We start from the raw sequence: 21,047 nt of genomic DNA, 5'->3' as shown, positions 1-21,047 counted from the left end.
TATCCAATCATCCTGTTTACTTTTCCTGTGAAGAACCACATGTAATTTATTATTTAAGCAAATAGTTCAATAAGTTTGTAAAGTGAAAAAAGAAACCGAGAGTAGGGTATTCATTGAAGAATTAACAATTTGAAATGTTTCATGAACTCTATCCCTTTTAATACCTGTTCCTGAGACAAAACCACGGTGTGGAGGTTAGAATAGATGATTTGCATTATTCCTTTAAACTGGCCTATTCCTCACTTTCCCATTCTTCATTGATTATTCCTACCCAAGAACGCAGCTCTGCTGATTGATCGTCAATCAATCTTTAAGATGAATCAATAACACAGTACAACATAATGAAAATGTTAATACACAGATGAATGTACCATCATAACAAATGGTCTAACGTAGTAATGGTAGCAGGGTAGCAGGGAAAACCCTACTAGAAATTAAAGCTCCTTTGTACAGCAAAACTAATACATATATCTGTCCACAAATATTGACCAACATCTTATTTCAGAAAATGTGAATTTATAAAAGAAAGTAGAATTCATTTTCAAATATTTCATGTTCTAAAAGTAGAATTATGACTGTAAAATTCATATTCATTCATAAAATATTTTACATTTCTGTAGTGCAACAATCTAACCTTTGAAACATCATTATTCAAATTGATACCAATAAAATATTACCTATTTGTGGAGAAATATATCTTAAGGAAAAGATACAGCAAAGCAAGGGGGATTCCCATCTGGAAACCCCTTTCACAGCAGTTATCCTCTTAACCCTTTAGTGTCATGTGAACAGATTAACAAAGTATAAATGCCATTTAGTGGAAACAAAATAAATGTTTGGCAAATTCATGTATTTCCTGTTTCAGAATAAATCAATTCAATAACATAATTTCTACCTTAAAACAAAAACGTATCAATGTTGGTGAATTTTACAATGATGTTTGGTGATTGTTTAGGATGAATCAACATTGTTCCTGTAATCTCACAATCTACTGAGACACAGGCTAAAATAATCTATATGTTTCACAATTTAAGTATAAATCTACACCATAACAATTAAAACAGGCATTCTCACTCAAAGACTATACTATTTTCATGAAAGCTTTCGCCTTTCTTAGTTTAGTATTCATCAATGGGGAAAATGAATAATATTCAAGGTATAGCAATTAATCATAGCATGCAATAGAGTGAACGTAAGAGAATACTTGGGCTAGTCTCGCTAGCTGTGATGTTTGAAAACAAGTTTCACCGGTCATGGCCACACCACATAGAAGAGCATTACACTTAACAGTCACATGATCTTTGTTGCCACAGTAACAAGTCACATGTTCTACGTTGCCAAGGAAACCAGCAGCTGCAGTGGTGCAGAGGGTGGCAAGATTGAGACAACTTGGGACGTTTGGAAGAGGTACTCAACTCTCTGCTGTTTGCTGATTGGCTGGAATCGTCATAATTCTGCTGGCTGAAGTTCTCTCAACAGCTTGAACACAAGCACCAGTCCTGAATATTCAGCTTAATGTTTGTTCATTATCTAGAACTAGAACCATTTCGTATATTTGCCCTTATGTAGCCAGATTGTCACATTTTTTTGGTACTAAACACTGTCTGTTTGAGACAGTATTGGCAGGTAGTGCAGTGACCTTGACCTTGACCAACGACATCAGCCAGGTAGTCTGGCATCTTACTAAACCGAGACATGATGTTGATGTCCCTCCCAGATGAAACACAACAGTTACTTTGCTCAGTGGTTTGCAACTGTAGGCAAAGCATATTTAAGATGGTACCATGCTTTGTCAATGCAAATCAGTCCTGTTTACATTTTATATGCATTGTTGCCCAATCCAGTTCCTTTCCATCAATTCTTTGTTTATCTGATTCTTTGGATACTGCTTGACACTTCTTTCACTGTTTGATTGTACCTGTCTGCACATGGCGGCCAGTCTGTTGGATCGGAATCTTGAATTTTTTATGCAAGCACCGAGATCAACACTTGCAGATCCATTCATCTTGTAATCAGCAGCAGATACCAGGAAGATTCTACTGGGGCCTGAACTCAGTGGTGCTGGACATCACATGACACGATGGTATGGGTTGAGAGAGCACCAAAATTGTTCCAAACTGTTTGATAGATTTCTTAAAAGCACTTTTCAGTTTCAGTCTACAATTTTCGTCCCTACTAGCACTATTGGAAGGTGTATCTGTTCTTTTGAGCAAGTCTGAATGCTACATCAAACTAACCATGCACAACTGTTCAACATCTTTTCATACGGTCCATGTCCTTCTTCCAGAGAACATCGGCCTACCCTGCTGTGTCTGTGAAGCCTTTCCTCCCAGGCCATCTCATCTGTCACGGCAGCCGATTCCAGCATTTCCTTGCCATTTATGCCTACCTGGGATGGTAGGCAGTTTCGGCCATTGCTACTTAAGTTTCTCTGTACAATTTGAGTACACTGGTGATTATAACAATATGGAAAAAAATAAGCAAAAAAAAATTATGTTCAATGTCTGTACAGATAGTATGGCTAATACACATGACTATTGCCGTACTGTTGTTTAGTGTGCCTTGTACACAGAATGATATGTACACATGGTACCACAGACAAATACTCCATTCAAAACTGGCAAAAACTCAGGCAGCTTCTTAGTCATAAGGATGTACGAGTTTGAGTAAGGTCAATGTCCACATCTTTCACGAAGGTAATTATGTCCTTAGCAATGGCTCAGAGAGCCTTCAGACTCTCCCTGCAGAAATGGACCAGTTTGAAATCAGGTCTGACTTCATTCCAAGCTGGCTGGCATCTGGTAGACCTTTGGACCACCACGGTCTTGCCAAATTGTCCATTTTAAGCAGCCAACATGCTCTGTGAGGAGCTGAGAAACAACAGGTTCATTATTCTCATTCTGGAAGTCTTGTCTAGATCTGAGGAACGGGAACAACCACCTTCTGGCCGTCCTTGGTGAGGTTTAGATCCAGCACTTCCTTCATCAGAGGCTGAATGCCTTCTGGGTTCACCTTCAGAAGCACCTGTGAATGTTCTTCATTCAAATTACGAATGTCTGTCAGCTTCATGAGCAGTTTGGGATAGAGGCAGCGAACAACATGGCAAGAGAACTTTGACTCAAGATAGCGTTGTAGCAATAGTGCATACTTATCCTGTTCCTGGGCGACATAATTCTTATCACTAATGTTTGGCCGGTCAGGTGAGAAGAGAGCGATGACCAATAGAAGAATGAGAATAGTCTCATCAGCATGTAAATCCATGGCTAAAGATTTCACAAATTTCATATGTTCATCAAAAAGGCCGCCACCCTCACCCATTTTGAGCTGCTCAGTGGTCATAGCATATTTGTCCTTATCAAAGGGATCCAGGAAATGACCCTTGTCTTTGTCAAATGTGATGACAGATCGTATGATCAACAACTCTATACTGCCTCCCTTTAGTAAACTGATCTGATCTGGTTGAGACAGTGCCTTGAAGGACTTGATCTTCTTTGCCATGTCAATGACACGACGGACGCTCACTTCAGCGATGTTGACCAGATCAGTCATGGACGGTTTATCACGCGAAATTTCTGACTCCACGCATATTTCCAGCGACTGCCGGTAGGCGCCTACCAACTCATTGATGTGGACCATCTCTTCTGCTTCCAAGGGGCGTAGCCGATGCTGAGATGAAGACACGTCACCTGACTGTGTCTTTGTGCGCTCCACTTCACGTGACTTTCTGTTAAGTATATAAACGAGAAGCAATGAACGGGCAATCAAATCAAATACTTACAAAAGGAACATTCCTGACAAATGATGGTTTCTCTACCATCTTGGATGAATATTGGACACTACAGGACAAGACTGATGTCATAGAATGAATATTGGATGGACCTAACCATGTTCATAAGACCTAGACATCCATTAACCAATAAAACCATTAAGTATTAATTCCTTGCATCTGGACAACCTTAGTTGTTTTCATTCTGGAAATATTGTATGATATCTCAGGACACATCTGACTGGTATTTCTTTTCAACATAACAGCATGCAACACTTGGGTTCCAAATATTGCTTGAATCAGAGTCACATTTGATCTTAGAACAGCTGATTATACACATGGGCCACTGTCAATGTAAGACTGTGTAAAATTGACCAAAACGGCTGCCATTTGAGAAAGGTGTACGGCCATTACCCAAAACTACTGAGGTGCTACAATCAAGAAATTTCCCTTGGTGAAAGAAATGTCATATTTTGAACTGCGCAAATAGGGGACCCATCCAAAATATAATCAGATTCAGTGTAAGTCTTACATTTTTTTGGCAAATTGACCATGGCCCATCCCAGAATTATCCCTGAAATATATATAGCATATCTCATTAATAAACATGTATGACAAACCAGAAATATTTCATATAACATTTCAATAATACAAAATATGTGACTCATGATTTGCAAAAACAACAGTTTCAGAACCCTAGTGTTCAACATACAAGTCTTACAATATTGATTTAACAAATATATATAAAAAATGTGATAAAAAAGCTCCAAAACAATTTTGAACTTATAAACAGACAGAAGCATTTAACAACCATAACCAAAACAAAACAAAAGAATAAACTTGTTTTCCAAGCTGTTAAAGATTTTACCGTGAATACCTGTTTTCTTCAATCCTGGCCCGTTTTCTCATCTTTTCTTCCTCTGTCAAGATGTACTCCTTCCTCATGCCAATTTCAAAACATTTTCGTAAACGACATCTTTTACAGAATCTGCGATTCGACACGTCCATCTTACATTTTTCTTCATATGGGCATTTGAAGTATTCCTGTAAAGAGAAAAATAAAGTGTTACAAATTTTACCCCAGACGTGAGTGAGTGAGCGAATGAGTAAACTGAGTTTAAAACTGTTTTTAACAGTATGTCAGTCTTATCTTAGCTTGACAGCTAAACTGTGTATATTAACTGTGAAATCCAGGAGCACATGTACTGGCTACAAACCAAGGATTATAACCAGGACGAATCAAGGATGTGACCCCACATTGACCTCATCCTGGCATGGCTAAGGCACATGGTTCTGCACAGCGATGGGACATCAGTTATTGTGGTCTCTTGGACTCCATTGAATAGTGAACATAAGGGTGACACCAGGTGTCTTTAGTGATTCTCAGCAGTCCATTCACATAGTTTTCACCACTTTTTCCCCCTTTACACCCAATCTTTTTTGGCAGATAATCAAGACTGGTTATTCCCTGGCGTAAATGTTTACTATTGACACCAACCACAGAGTGGTGTTCCTGTCTATGTCAGAAGTAGGTTTACTATTGACACCAACCACAGAGTGGTGTTCCTGTCTATGTCAGAAGTAGGATTACTACTGACACCAACAACAGAGTGGTGTTCCTGTCTATGTCAGAAGTAGGTTTATCAGTGACACCAACCACAGAGTCTTGTTCCTGTCTATGTCAGAAGTAGGTTTACTATTGACACCAAACACAGAGTGATGTTCCTGTCTATGTCAGAAGTAGGTTTATCAGTGACACCAACCACAGAGTCTTGTTCCTGTCTATGTCAGAAGGAGGATTACTATTGACACCAAACACAGAGTGGTGTTCCTGTCTATGGCAGAAGTAGGTCAGTGAACCTGGCAATACAAGTCAGGACATCGGAACAAAAGCTATTATGTGTTGCTTCTGAATGCTTTGCTTCACTTCAGGTTATGTGTTGCTTCTGAATGCTTTACTTCACTTCAGGTTATGTGTTGCTTCTGAATGCTTTGCTTCACTTCAGGTTATGTGTTGCTTCTGAATGCTTTGCTTCACTTCAGGTTATGTGTTGCCTCTGAATGCTTTGATTCACTTCAGGTTATGTGTTGCTTCTGAATGCTTTGCTTCACTTCAGGTTCTGACCTTAATTTGAAACTGATAAATATAAGAGTTTGCAATAATCAAAATCTTCTTTTACCCTATTGGAACTTAGTTAATAATGTGACTTTTACATATAATATTCAGACACATTGTTACCCTCACATTAATCCATGATAATAAATGTATTTTCACAATGTCATCCTTGACATCACTCAACTCTTTCTGTGCGATATAAAAAACCTCCGTCTGGTAACCATGCTGTGATAAGCATCTGCAGGAAACCCAGGGGAAGAAAGCTCTTCTTCCTAACGTCAACTATACGACAGCGAAATGCTTGTTGCCGAGTCTTGCATCAATGCACTGCAAGTTATGAAGGCAGGCCCAGTGACTTAATTTAGCCAGTTAATAGCCCTGGCAGCTTAACAGGTCTAGTCAAATATTCATCACTCTAATTCTGTATAATAAACAGATGTGACTGAGGGGAGTTTCCTATCAATAATTTACCACATCTCAACCCAAATAAGCTCCATTTTTCATGATTTGACAGACATGGCCTGACTGACAACTGCTAAAGCAGGTGTCCATCCAAAGACAACCAGATTGTGGAAAGTAAAAGTAAGTTTCTTAAAAATTAACCTTCAGAACAGATCCCTGCTCCAAGCTACAAGCGTCTATCCTTAGTGTTGCATGTTGGGTAGATCTGATGTAGATGAATTTTAATCAATGACCAGGGGACTAAGTAATCATCTAACATGTTATAGAATTTCACCATTCTGCATTACTAATTTACTGAAGTTTGGTATCACGTTTCCTTCTCTCACTTGCTTTATTGATCATCTTAGCACCTGTGTGCACACGATGGTGTCTGGGCAATCAAGTAAAGGTGTTCCACTTGAAACCAGCCAGCGTTTCTACCATATTGTAGTGTTTCAGGGATTGAGTCAGTGATAGGCGTCTGATGCTGCTTTGTGAATTGCTTCTTGAATTTATTGCTCCATCTTGTTTGGGCTCTTTAGACTTTTCTTGTTGTGACAGATACGAATAACAGCTCATCGCCTTGACCTCGAGGTGGACTATTGAGTTAGCCCGGGGTGGGAAGGAGGCCCCACGTGACGTGTGATGTAGGCTGTAGATGTTTACACTGGGTAACCCACCGACTCCAGGCATCATCATCAGAGAAGTCTGGAATTCAAGCACACAATAGCAGCCCTGGCTACTAAGGGCCACAACTCTTCACAGCAAGGGGAAGTATCTTTGACCACTGGAAAACGTGTGACCCTAAATGTGTGGGAGTGGGGAGCTGTTGGAGGGGTGGGAAGATGTGGGAGGGTGGGAAGATAAGATAAGATAGTAGTTATTGCAGAAACGTTCCATTACGGGACAGATGCAATTTTAAAAGACAAAACATTATAATTCATATATACATATATACAGACATACATAATTTACATTCCTGTAGACACAAAAACCCAATCAATATTACATATTTGTTGATATTATGATCCATAAAATGTCAATGGTTGATTATGAAGGGGTATTTATTGTTTGAAATGATCGACATGGAAACAAATGCAGTTGATATTGACGGCTTCATTATTTGACAGGATGTAGTGAAATAATTTGTTTTCATGACTGTGGACATTTACATTTACATTTTTGTGTGGATAATTTTCCAAAGAGTATATTTCTTTCTTGAGTGAGTTTAATACAGTGAAGTAAGTAGTGTCTTTTGTCATCAATGGTTGAACATGTAGAGCATATGTAGTGGTGTTGGTGGCTTTGTATGTCTTCCAAGTTCAATATTTAATTTATGGTTACTTAATCTAAGTTTAGAAAAGTGCTCGATATTTTGTTACTTTACAGTGACTGAGATAGGGTTCTAATTTTATTTCGTTTTTAACTATCCTGTGTGTCCTAAGTTTGTTTCCTGTGCCTCTTGTTGCATTTACATCTTGAAGAGATTCTTTGAAGAGGGAGTTGAATTTAGATTTGATTGTCTCTTTGAATATTGGTGATAGGAAAGCTGAGGTACTCAAATAGAACAGATTGAGCTGATAAACCCATTCTAATCTTTTTATTCACCAAATATGTACTTTCTGCAAAAGCGATCTGAGGTATTATGTTGTTGGATGAAGTGGGAGGTTGGGAAGATGAGGGTAGGGGTGGGGAGCTGTGGGAGGGGTGGGAAGATGTGGGAGGGGGTAGGCAGCTGTGGGAAAGGGTTGGGAGGGGTGGGAAGATATGGGAAGGGGTCGGGAGCTGTGGGAGGGGTGGGAAGATGTGGGGGTAGGAAGCTGTGGGAAAGGGTGGGGAGGGGTAGGAAGATGAGGGAAGGGGTGGGGAGCTGTGGGAGTGGTGGGAAGATGTGGGAGGGGGTAGGAAGCTGTGGGAAAGGGTTGGGAGGGGTGGGAAGATGTGGGAAGATGAGGGAAGGGGTGGGGAGCTGTGGGAGGGGTGGGAAGATGTGGGAGGGGGTAGGAAGCTGTGGGAAAGGGTTGGGAGGGGTGGGAAGATGTGGGAAGGGGTCGGGAGCTGTGGGAGGGGTGGGAAGATGTGGGGGTAGGAAGCTTTGGGAAAGGGTGGGGAGGGGTGGGAAGATGTGGAAAGATGTGGGAAGGGGTCGGGAGGGTTGGAAAGATGTGGGAAGATGTGGGAAGGGGTCGGGAGCTGTGGGAGGGTGGGAAGATGTGGGAAAGGGTGGGGAGGGGTGGGAGTTGTGGGAAGCTGTGGGAGGGGGTAGGAAGCTGTGGGAGGGTGGGAAGATGTGGGAAGGGGTGGGGAGCTGTGGGAAGGGGTGGGGAGCTGTGGGAGGGGTGGGAAGATGAAGGAAGATATTGGATGTTGGAGCATCTCATTATTTCAAAGGATTCCATAGTACACAGAAAACTAAAACTGTCCTTTTTCAAATTCCTACAAGTACCCACTTACTACTTGTCACTGAAAATATTCCAGCAGGATATTTCACCTTTTCAGTAAATACTGAAGGCTCTGTCAAACTGCATAGTAAATAATAGAATACGAGCATCATTAAATGATTTTGTCTTTGTTAATATTTCACAGATAATGTTGGTGTTTAATCTGATAGCTAATTACCCTTGGAAACACACATCTGTTTACTCAATACAGCTCATCACAAACGCCACTCCACGGCACAAGACGGAGAATGCTTGAGTTTTAGGCTTCCCATGCCTTGACAAGAAAATAATCACACTAAAAGCCCTACTTAACAGGACCTGCATGCGACCCATTCGTACTCAATTTATCTAAACCAACATTTAGAATTTTTGGCAAAAACTTTAATCCATATATTTGACTAAATTTGCCATTGCCATGGCGACTCATTACTAAACATGGAGGACTTGGAGAATCCCTATTAAAGACGAATGTACAGGACATTTTCAGATTGATTTCTATATAGAGAATGGCAGTATTTATTAAATCGATGAAGGATTTGATGGCATACCTTGATAGGAGATTACACACTACTTTCCTATCAACTGACAATAGCATGTCGGACACAGAACAATATTGAGCGGAAAACTTCATTTTAAGATTGATTATTTTAATGACGGGTTTGGACAGGAAAGGGTTCATATTTTGTCCCTAATTTCTTGTAATTTTTCCAATTACCTCTGTAATGAGTCCGAACATCTTGCAATTATTTTCAAATATGCTTCTGATGTAGTTTGAACTCTGCCGATCATGCAGTGGAATCTAAATGCGTAACCTTAAGCATGACAATCATTTTCTAACAAACTGTCTGACCTTGTTGCTAGTTGTTTGGAACGTCTGTACACATGATGGAACAAGAGCTATTATATTTGGTTAATTCAGCACTTAGTGATTATTTCAACGTTGAAAACATGGGACTGGTCCCCTTCAGAAGACTTCAGGCACAAAAGTAGAACCCTTTACTTGTATACAATCTATATACACTTTCCATCCAACTATCACCAATTACTTTTACATCTGAATTCATTTTAGCACAGCAATGCCCATCACTAAGCTGATTGCAACCAAAGACAGATTAAAGCAGTTCAGATTATAAAAAGTGATTTCTTTTTCTTTTGAAGGTGACCTTTCAGTGAGTTCCCCGGTAAGCACCTCTACAGGTCACTTCATCATCATCATGCATACAGCTGCTAAACTTGGTGATGCAGAATAAAACAATTTTCACTTCTCATTTCATAACATCCACTGCAGCAATAGAAACTAACATGTCTAGTCCACTGGTCCTCACTGTGATAACATATAGCATAACTACTCTAACTCTGCACTGTGGTATTGACATTGTTGGATGTAATAGAGATGGAATCATAACTGTATCACAGCAAAAATATGAATTTTTCATCTTTGGTAACTTCACAAAGTCGAGAGAGATAACAAAAAATGTTCCCCCTGCAAACCATTTTTCATCAAATAATCCACATCAATCATCGAAAACGAACACCTGACCTCTGATGTGGTGTGGTAGAGGCGAACACTTGCAGGTGCTCTGCCCTGGAGGGTTGACAAGACCAATCAGTTGTAGCCTGGCATTCAAGGACATTAACATAGATACTGCTCCACTTGTCATAGGGATATTTTACGTTTCCAGGATACACAACTGATTGTCACATATGTCACGTGTATATTTAACAAATGACGTATCATTCTCGCAATTTGAGTTGTATATAAACCATATCAACTATAGCTTCAGCGACATGTATTCAACTGTATTCTACAAAATTATTTTCACAACAAAATTTAAACATTGACAATATATTCCAGACATTTTTACAAAATAGCCATATTTAAACCTACTGACAGTGCTTTAGTAAGTAAATCAGTAAACAAACAATGTTAAATTCCGCTTTTAAAAAAACCCAAACCCTAAATGAAAACTATGAATATTAATGATGAGGCATAAGCCCTTCTTGGCTTGTACATCATAAAACTGTGAAAACCCATTGCAGATTACCAATAATTTTATATAAATAATTTCTAGAAATGTCCTAAACATGTTGTCAATGTTAGAAAATATACTGTTATCAACTTAATATCCAGTGCATGACGCAAGCTTTCCAACTTTTCCTCAGGCGTACAGAAAGACGGAACAGTCCCAGGTGGCACTTGCTGGTAGCAATATTCCAAAATGGAGGAGATCTCTTCAAGCTGTCGGCTGTAATTTGTGACACGTACACAGCTCGGGTTGGAACGTTACTTCTAAAAATGTCTCACTCAGACAATACTATTTTCCTGGTGACAGATCACTCAAGATAGGACTTTTTCCTGTCCGAGGTCACTTTAAATAATCATAATATTGTTATTGAATAAAAATGAATTTCTGCAGTAAACCTTACATAATAATTTTCATTCAAAAAACCAGAATGACTCAGTTTTGTTAAGGGAAGTTAAAGTTAGCAACTGTTGAACACTAGGAGCTTCCCTGAGTCCCTCCTCATCCACTGACCATCATACAAGTCAGTCACTAACAGTCTGTTTACAAAACACAGTCTATCATAGGTTGACTTTTAGAAACAGTTACCTTTATCAAAAATATTCTGAAAAGTGTATAAAATGAGAAAATTCTTTGGAAAATCTGCACATGATGTGAGGTAGACATGTTCTCCTTGCTAGGTGTTAAATGAAAGGTCTTCTCAGGCCTCTGTGATGCATTAGACATTTTGCAGGATCTTAGCGGCTTGCGAATAAATTTTCCTCATGTTCTCCAGGTTAGGGGCCAGCTTGAGGTGAACACCTTTAGTACTGAGTCAATATGCTGAAGGAGGCAGGGATTTCGTCTCAAGATTTATTCATCGTCTGCAGATGGGGACTCCCCGAGTATAGGGTCCTTGCCACAGGGAAGATGTTTGCCATAGCGGGCAAATATTCAGTTTGTCGTAGAGCTGCCAAAACCAACGAACATGACCCGATCTGAAGTCTCTAACGTATTTCCCTGACCTTGTTCTTATTTGGTGACCCATTGGGGTAAATATTCACTTAGTCTTGCATGATCAATACAGAACTCAGTGTCACTCCAAGTTAGAGAGAGGCCTTCTGTCTCCTCACGACAATCAAGCTCAGACAATCAGACCTGTAGAACAAAACAAAGCATTGTCCTGCCATGCTGGCCAAATCACTGCTTGGCAAACCAGCCTGACTGAAAACCCGTAAAATTTGGTAAGAATGTTACTGATCCATCAGCAACCTGTTTAACATGGGTCACTTCAACTGGCACGCAGTGCAGTGGTGTTTGTAACGTGACCTTATAGGTTATCAGGGTCAAAGGTATCATGATGGTTAATTAAGTTTTTCAGATGGAGGAAGTCATGTGAGATTAAAGTACATGGGGGGTAACTCCTTCCCAAAACAGGTCGACCATGGTCGACACGGGTCATTGTGGCTGAAAGTCATCCAATTTACAATCTAACGAGGCAGCCAGCATATCTGATAAGACAGTGTTGGTCATTACTTGTTAATGTTCATACCAGAACTAATAATGGAACTCAGAACTTGATGAACTAGTTCCAGGACATTCTGAAGAAATTAGAACATGTTTTGGGGGGTAATTGGTGTGTTTTTTAAAATGAAATCTGATTGCCTTTACAGATTTCTCTTTCTGTCCAAGTCCATCACATAACAAAGTCTCTCTCTGTCCAAGTCCATCACATAACAAAGTCTCTCTCTGTCCAAGTCCATCACATAACAAAGTCTCTCTCTGTCCAAGTCCATCACATAACAAAGTCTCTCTCTGTCCAAGTCCATCACATAACAAAGTCTCTCTCTGTCCAAGTCCATCACATAACAAAGTCTCTCTCTGTCCAAGTCCATCACATAACAAAGTCTCTCTCTGTTCTACTCCATCACATAACAAAGTCTCTCTCTGTCCAAGTCCATCACATAACAAAGTCTCTCTCTGTCCAAGTCCATCACATAACAAAGTCTCTCTCTGTTCTACTCCATCACATAACAAAGTCTCTCTCTGTCCAAGTCCATCACATAACAAAGTCTCTCTCTGTCCAAGTCTATCACATAACAAAGTCTCTCTCTGTCCAAGTCCATCACATAACAAAGTCTCTCTCTGTCCAAGTCTATCACATAACAAAGTCTCTCTCTGTCCAAGTCCATCACATAACAAAGTCTCTCTCTGTCCAAGTCCATCACATAACAAAGTCTCTCTCTGTCCAAGTCCATCACATAACAAAGTCTCTCTCTGTCCAAGTCCATCACATAACAAAGTCTCTCTCTGTCCAAGTCTATCACATAACAAAGTCTCTCTCTGTCCAAGTCCATCACATAACAAAGTCTCTCTCTGTTCTACTCCATCACATAACAAAGTCTCTCTCTGTCCAAGTCCATCACATAACAAAGTCTCTCTCTGTCCAAGTCTATCACATAACAAAGTCTCTCTCTGTCCAAGTCCATCACATAACAAAGTCTCTCTCTGTCCAAGTCCATCACATAACAAAGTCTCTCTCTGTCCAAGTCTATCACATAACAAAGTCTCTCTCTGTCCAAGTCCATCACATAACAAAGTCTCTCTCTGTCCAAGTCCATCACATAACAAAGTCTCTCTCTGTCCAAGTCTATCACATAACAAAGTCTCTCTCTGTCCAAGTCCATCACATAACAAAGTCTCTCTCTGTCCAAGTCCATCACATAACAAAGTCTCTCTCTGTCCAAGTCCATCACATAACAAAGTCTCTCTCTGTCCAAGTCTATCACATAACAAAGTCTCTCTCTGTCCAAGTCTATCACATAACAAAGTCTCTCTCTGTCCAAGTCCATCACATAACAAAGTCTCTCTCTGTTCTAGTCCATCACATAACGAAGTCTCTCTCTGTCCAAGTCCATCACATAACAAAGTCTCTCTCTGTCCAAGTCTATCACATAACAAAGTCTCTCTCTGTCCAAGTCCATCACATAACAAAGTCTCTCTCTGTCCAAGTCTATCACATAACAAAGTCTCTCTCTGTCCAAGTCCATCACATAACAAAGTCTCTCTCTGTTCTAGTCCATCACATAACGAAGTCTCTCTCTGTCCAAGTCCATCACATAACAAAGTCTCTCTCTGTCCAAGTCTATCACATAACAAAGTCTCTCTTTCTGTTCTAGTCCATCACATAACGAAGTCTCTCTCTGTCCAAGTCTATCACATAACAAAGTCTCTCTTTCTGTTCTAGTCCATCACATAACGAAGTCTCTCTCTGTCCAAGTCCATCACATAACGAAGTCTCTCTCTGTCCAAGTCCATCACATAATGAATAAAGAAACTGAACAACTCTATGAATCTGTGTAAAAGCATGAAAAAACATGAAAAGGATTAGTAATTTGTTTGTGTGTATGAGTTAACTCCTTTGGATTCAAGAAGGAAAAACAACAGTTTGTTCAACCTTGTTTGTCAAGTGACAAAGTTTGTTAACAATGTTTGCGAATTAATGATTCAAATGAAATCTGAATAATTTTCTGTAAGTTCAAGCAAAAAAAGCACATAGTGCGCTTTAGCCAATTCCAACATAATCACAAAAAGTAAATCAAATAACTGATATACAGTTGCTCATGTCATGGTCCGCAGTTATGGGCTGTGTTTCAGCTTACAAAATGATTGGGTTAAAATTCAATGATAACAAACTTGGCCAATCAAAACGTGAAATTTGAAATAGAACATCAGTAGACATGAGGATTTACCATGTCAGTTGTATTTCCTTTCTGCTAGGCATTGTTTAATATGCAGAGATTAAGATTACTGCGCGTATTTTGTTTTGTAAACTAAGCCAGAAATAGCAATCAGCTGTACACACATTTTCATCCAGCACTACTGCTGTAATTCAGTTGGAAATACCCAATAATACAACTGACTGATTTTCTTTGTGAGAATAATGATTTTTATACATATTATTCACTATGTTTAATGAACAGCTGTGATATAATCTCACATGTTTTGTTTTTTTCATTTCACCTAATTGTAAAACAGTGTCCCCAAATCAAAATAAAATATAGGCTAACTGTATAATGATTTTCTAAATGTGCAGTACATGTCAGATTCATGCATAAATTAGGTCATCCTCCTTTATTTTCACTGTATAGTTCCTTCTTTTATATCAATGAAAAAGGCAAATAAAGGCCGATAGTATCTTAATACCATCAATATCATTGACCAGAAAGCATAACAATGCAGAAGGTAAAAAAGACATCTGAGAATAGAAACTATCCCAGTGGTTGTATGAGGTTGTGAAAACTCAATAGCAAATTTTCTTTGAGACAATCAATGACATGTAAAAGCAGAACATATCGATGTTTCATGTGCATTGTTGGCACGTCAATTTGAACTCCTAGAGACACAATAAAGATAATAGCGCCAGAAGCCTATCCTTGAGCCTGTCGAGAATCTACCTGGACCGTCATCAATACTTGCTCTGTCAATCACGTGACATTTACATTTGTCACTCTGAGCAATCATCCACATACATAGGCAGACTTATTACTTTAAAAACATTTTACCATGTAGTTCTATCAGTTGGAACTATGTTTCACATGTATATGTATGAAATCTCAAATGGAACTATTTTTTTCAGCATATGTCAGATGGACTGTTTACAAGCATATCTGAGTTGGGACTAATTTTTACAGATATTTTTAAGTTGGGACTAATATTTTCTGGGATATCTGAGTTGGGTCTATTTTGGGATAGGATATCTCAGTTGGGACGATATTGTTTCTGTTATGTCTGAGTTGGGACGATATTGTTTCTGTTATGTTTCAGTTGGGACGATATTGTTTCTGTTATTTCTCAGTATGGATGAAATTGTTTCTGTTATGTCTCAGTTGGGATGATATTGTTTCTGTTATGTCTCAGTTGGGACGATATTGTTTCTGTTATGTCTCAGTTTGGAAGGATATTGTTTCTGTTATGTCTCAGTTGGGACAATATTGTTTGCGTTATGTCTCAGTTGGGATGATGTTTTCTGGTACAGCTCAGTTTATTTTTTGTTGGTATATCTCAGTAGAGACTATCATTATTCAGGTATACCTGTCTTACTATTTTGTTGTATCATTACTTTGGAACTATATTTTGCACATTGATATGACGGAGGCAACGCCATCAAAGACCCAAGCAGCAACGGAACCTAATAACAGAGATGTACAGGTATTGAACCGCTGTCCATGACGACGTAACGATCTTGCCAGCGGCTATTTTCCTTGTTCATGTGATTACATATTTTTTTATGGAAAGGTCAAGGACATATTCTTGAAGGGCATGATCAATGACCTGACTCCACTTTTCACTGTTTCTAAGCATCTATATAGTATATATCCAATATTGATATCAGAAAGGAATGTAGGTCATACTATTTCTATATATGAAGCTCAACTTGCGAAACTTAATAATTGTACCTGTCATCGTGTATTGAAAGTTTTAGTACGTGTGAGTATGTGAGTTGCTTTAAGCAATATTCCAGCAACATAAAAGTGGGGCCACACATTATGTTCAATGGAAAATCGAACCCAGGTCTTCGGTGTGACAAGTGAATGCTTCAACCACTAGGCTACCCTATCGCCCGTTGAAATAGCATATAAAAAACAATTAAGTGAATGGGCTTGGACCTTAAAAACACACAACTTACAAAACATTTCTCAGATAATCATTATGAAATTTTCTTTTGAGAGGATAATTTGTAAAGTAGGTCTGTCTGTTCATTAGAGTTTTTTTCAAAGAATTAACTGATTTTAAAACACATGCAAACATTCTGAATCACAACACTCAATTGTGAGTCGTTTGAAGGTCTGGAAAATATTAGAGAATGTAAATAAGCTGTTGGAAGGTAGCACTTAGCATCCTGTGAAGCTTCCCAAATTAATCATCTCTTTCTGCGAAGTCTGATTTATCTCAATCACTTGATTAAATCCTGGACTTTCAGCATGACTTAACACATAGATGTGAGAATTTATGCTTGTTATGCGTGTTCCTGCCAACTCGAACACACAGCACACAAAGCATAATCCTATCCAGGCATTACTCAATACTGTAGCATATCCGATTATTTGACAGCCAATTACAGCGAAAAGAAGATTTCTGTAAAGTTACGTTGAAATCTGAAGTTGAAGCTGTCACGCAGATCTGTAGGATTGTTCGTTTAGCCCAGCTTAATGAAATGTTTTGTCAACCTCTTCGCTAACACCCTAACTCGGCCCAATCCCCATGAAATTTACCAACGTTTTATCAGTTAGGGGTTATAAAGATTGAAAGCAAAAAAAACTCCAACGTGAAACATTGGCTATAAACTGATTGTTGCTGATTGCTGTCCCATGCAGATCAACACGGAGAATTGCCAATTACAACCCAGGGAGTAAGTAGTAATGAAGGATTTGTCGATTAAATCAGGCATAATGTCGTCACGCTAAATCTTGCCCGTCAGGACTCGAATTGAATACACTGAGTAAGTCAAGTCCACACCAAACCATCAGGAAATCTGTTCAGTAATAATCAATATCCAGTCTCTTATCAAAGCTTGAGTGTCAAATTTCCCATCGGCTCGTCTGAGTGCCCACAAAAGTGTTAGCGATTATGTGTAAAAAATACTGCTGCCATAGATGAATCTTACGTGATCTTTATCCAGTGGAACAATAGGGTACCCAATCCTGTGTAGATCTTATCGATGTACGGTTTTACAATGTAACACTTGAAATATAAATATATGTATCAAACCACTAAAATATTTACACAAAATTTGTAAATTGTATACCATTTTTTTATGATAAAGGAAACACACATGCCATATTTTCATCTAAGTTTGAATGTTACATGATGATGTCCAGGGTCCAGTCAGGTCAGAACACAAATTCCAGACGAAAATAAAGTTAGGTTTTTGTTGTGAACTAATATCGTAGAGAAACCTTGCACCTGTTGAAAGTGTGGCCCCCAAATAGGTGGTGGAAGATGTAATGGCTGTTGTTAATGTACATTAGTGTCTGACCAGTAGGCCCGTGGGTTCCTATATAACAGAGCACTCCCTATTGCTTGTTGCAGCTACTTACATCTCCAGGACCAATTATGTCAAATACGGTAAACACTTTTATCTGACTCGATGGGCGAATGCTTAATATTGCAGTTTGGTTGATGCACTGATGCCTCAATTCTTCCACAACATGCGGCCATGATAATGCAGGGGTTGTGAGTCGTGCTTCCCAGCTGTTTCTCAGCAAGGTTTGGAACCAGCTATGATTTGATGAAACCAAAGTGCTGCATGAAAGGTTTACGATAATGTCCAACTATTATCTCAATGAAATTGGCAGTGTGAAGTAGTGTTTTTACGAAGCTTGGAGATTTTTAAATTTTGATAAAAATGTCTCACTTTTCTCCAACATACCCAACCATTACAACAAATCTGTCCATCCAACTGTTTAGTAAATATAAAGGTCAGCTCCAGAGAATAACCAGTCTTTATTGTCTGCCGAAACAGATTCCCAATGGACGTAAATGGCAAAATAGTGGTGAAAACTATATGAATGAACCACTGAAAATCAGTGATGACAGCAGTGTTAACAAAAAGGGTAAGTATGTTCTACCAAACAGGTAGCACTTCTCACTCTCAAAGTTTGTTTACACTGGAGTCTTCAATAGTCCAGCTACATCACAGCAGCCTGTAAGTAATCATGTCTGGATCAGACAAACCAGTGACTGACAGCATAAGCAATGATCCACCATCAGGGCATGACAAAACAAATGAGACACATCTCAGAGACTGACCACTTGGTACCCATTGATCAGCTCTTACACCAAGCACTGGACACCTGTTAACAGAGGATCCCCACAGGATCCCCACAGGATATTTACAAGCTTCATCCAAGAACAGGGAGTGATGGTTTTGTACAGTATTACAGCCATAATTGAGCGGTGCCTGTGTCAAAACACACAAGCAGCTGTCTGCAGTGGGTCCAGTGAGATGGCCAGGTCACAGATACAAGTCACTGTTCCCTGTGGTGGAAAACATAACAGTATGTATAAACCACACTTGGAAATCACAGCAAGCCAACAGTTAGACACATGTACAACTGTGCTGTAACCTTCCATAAAAGTACCTTTATCTGTAGGCAATGTGAACAAGGTGGCCACAAAACTACCTGTATTATACATACAAATTTTGAATGCTCTTGCATCAGCTTATGTCCCTAATTGTCCAAATATCAAAGCTACTTACAAGTCCTTTGGGTGCATTTCTCCTGAAGAAAGCCTTACAAGACTCGCAGGAGATGGCATCAAAGTTGTAGCCGAGGGCCCTGTCGCCGCACACGCCGCAGTATTTATCTTCTTTATTTTTCCGGCTTTTGTTGCCTCCCATTCCGTCCGGGGATACTGCATCCATGGACCGGAACGGATGGGAGACAGATTCCATACTGTTGGAATCTTCGAAGCTGAAAAACAAAAAGTTCATTTGAATATGATATTACACTATGAATTATTGAACAAATCACCAAAATCAAAATTTTCATCTTCAGACGAGGAAAGGAAATCATCCTGGAAATACATTACGGACCTGTAGACAGAAGCTTCATCATTTATCATAAATGATCATGTCCCTATTTCTCACAGAACCAAAAACATGCATTTTATTATACTGCCAAAAATGTGACTAATCCATGAAGCAATTAAAAGACACTGTCAGTTGAAGTCCTATTGAATACAGAAAGCACAGACCTGTTAATATTTTGACCAATATGTTATGGAATGTACATTTCATACTGACATTGATTGAACGATATAAAGAAACCAACACGCAATAACCATAAGCCACCATATACAAATATGTAAAGGACTCTCACCAGTAATAGGGAAAAGTCCAAAAAGAATTATCAATAGTTGTGAACATGATTGCCTTTTCAACACTGACTGAAAACAGTATTGAAAATTCATCAAATAAGGAAACAAGCAAATCTTTTTGCCCCAATTAAATGGAGTTTATCATCTTTCAGAAGCAGTTATTTCAAAGAACGCGTCCATTGTCATAACATCCTTGTTGGATTTCCTCAGTTAACACGATGACCTTGGTATGGTTGAAGGTCACAAAATGTCCATCCCAAAACCTTTGTGCCTAACACTTCCCTGTACAACATCAAAACAAAACAGCAGCCAGGACCTTGTGGTTTGTACGAGACATTCTCTATTTAAACATTTTAACAACTTTCGAATAGTGTTTTTTAAATCATCAAAGACCTTAAAATAAGTGATGACATCACTAATTATCAAAACATATCCATATTACAAACTGGTCATGTGTTATATTCTGATACTCAAAGTATTACGTTTATCTACAATGAAACAAACACGCTGAATACAATTTGTAGATCCCCAGTGCGTTCATATTACAGCTTTGCAAGTTCATCAAAGTACATATCAGCTTGTTTGTGTGTTTTCAATTTTCTGACATCAACATACTTTACTCTATAATGACTCCACAGTGGAGACTTAACCAAGTGAGAAATTTCCAGTTCAGGGCTGAACAGAAACTAAGAGTGCTTGGAGCTGTGTTGAACGTGTTCCCTGGAGCTGAATGAAATGAAATAGTTTGCAATATTGTATATCCCAGTCATGTGACAAGCTATCAAGAAGGGAAAGACCTCTCCCAATCTTAATTCAACACCTCTACCTCTCTCTGCATATACCGGGGACAAAGCCACAACTATTTGTACCGAATCACCCCGCGACCCAATTCACCATGTGTCATGGCCTATTCAAGCCATGACCGGCATGGAAAGTAATTAACGACTTAAACCTGGCATGTTAAAGATTGAAATGGGAATGGAATCCCTTAAAGGGGTTTTCTGTGGGTTGGTCACAAAATCTTTGGATATATCAGCAGCTCAGGCAACGCTCTCCTTGCTTCTATTCTTGGACAGCTTCCCAAGCTGAATAAATCATGCTGTAATAAGTATTATTCAGACCACAAAATCCCTCAGCACAAAATGAACAGGGCGATAGGGATATCTGTTTACATGAGAGTACCATAAAGCAGCTACTTAGTAGCGGCCATAATGGGAAAGTTATGTGGGGTCAGTCAGTGCAGCTAAGGCCCACAACAATGGTGTCCAGCTTGAGGAATTTCTAGCTTGACTTGATGAGCTACAGTAATATTTCTACAAAGGGACGTGATGTTCTCAACACATTTTTCTTATTCCATTGTATTTTTTATTGTTCACACGACAATACGAGAAAAGGAA

At 39.1% G+C, this 21,047-nt stretch overlaps 1 protein-coding gene across 11 annotated transcripts in view; it reads right to left on the bottom strand.

The window, feature by feature from the left end:
• Positions 1-418: 418 nt before the first annotated feature.
• The window catches only part of LOC139453311 (thyroid hormone receptor beta-like), a 348,228-nt gene continuing 327,599 nt past the window's right edge, over positions 419-21,047 (bottom strand). For 8 of the 11 annotated variants that reach the window (XM_071234969.1, XM_071234968.1, XM_071234967.1 and 5 more), the window contains 4 exons: positions 19,031-19,244; positions 4,635-4,810; positions 4,299-4,340; positions 419-3,724 (listed from right to left, as the gene is read on the bottom strand). In XM_071234969.1, coding sequence (XP_071091070.1) covers positions 2,914-3,724; positions 4,299-4,340; positions 4,635-4,810; positions 19,031-19,244 — 1,243 coding nt within the window. In that variant the 3' untranslated portion in view covers positions 419-2,913. The remainder of the gene's footprint in view (positions 3,725-4,298; positions 4,341-4,634; positions 4,811-19,030; positions 19,245-21,047) is intronic. The other 3 variants (XM_071234971.1, XM_071234977.1, XM_071234970.1) reach the window with 2 other exon arrangements.

This window comes from Haliotis cracherodii, unplaced genomic scaffold (assembly GCF_022045235.1).
Source record: "Haliotis cracherodii isolate W230 unplaced genomic scaffold, xgHalCrac1.p SCAF_9, whole genome shotgun sequence".
Taxonomy (NCBI): Eukaryota; Metazoa; Mollusca; class Gastropoda; order Lepetellida; family Haliotidae; genus Haliotis; species Haliotis cracherodii.
This window is presented reverse-complemented; position numbering and strand designations above follow the sequence as displayed.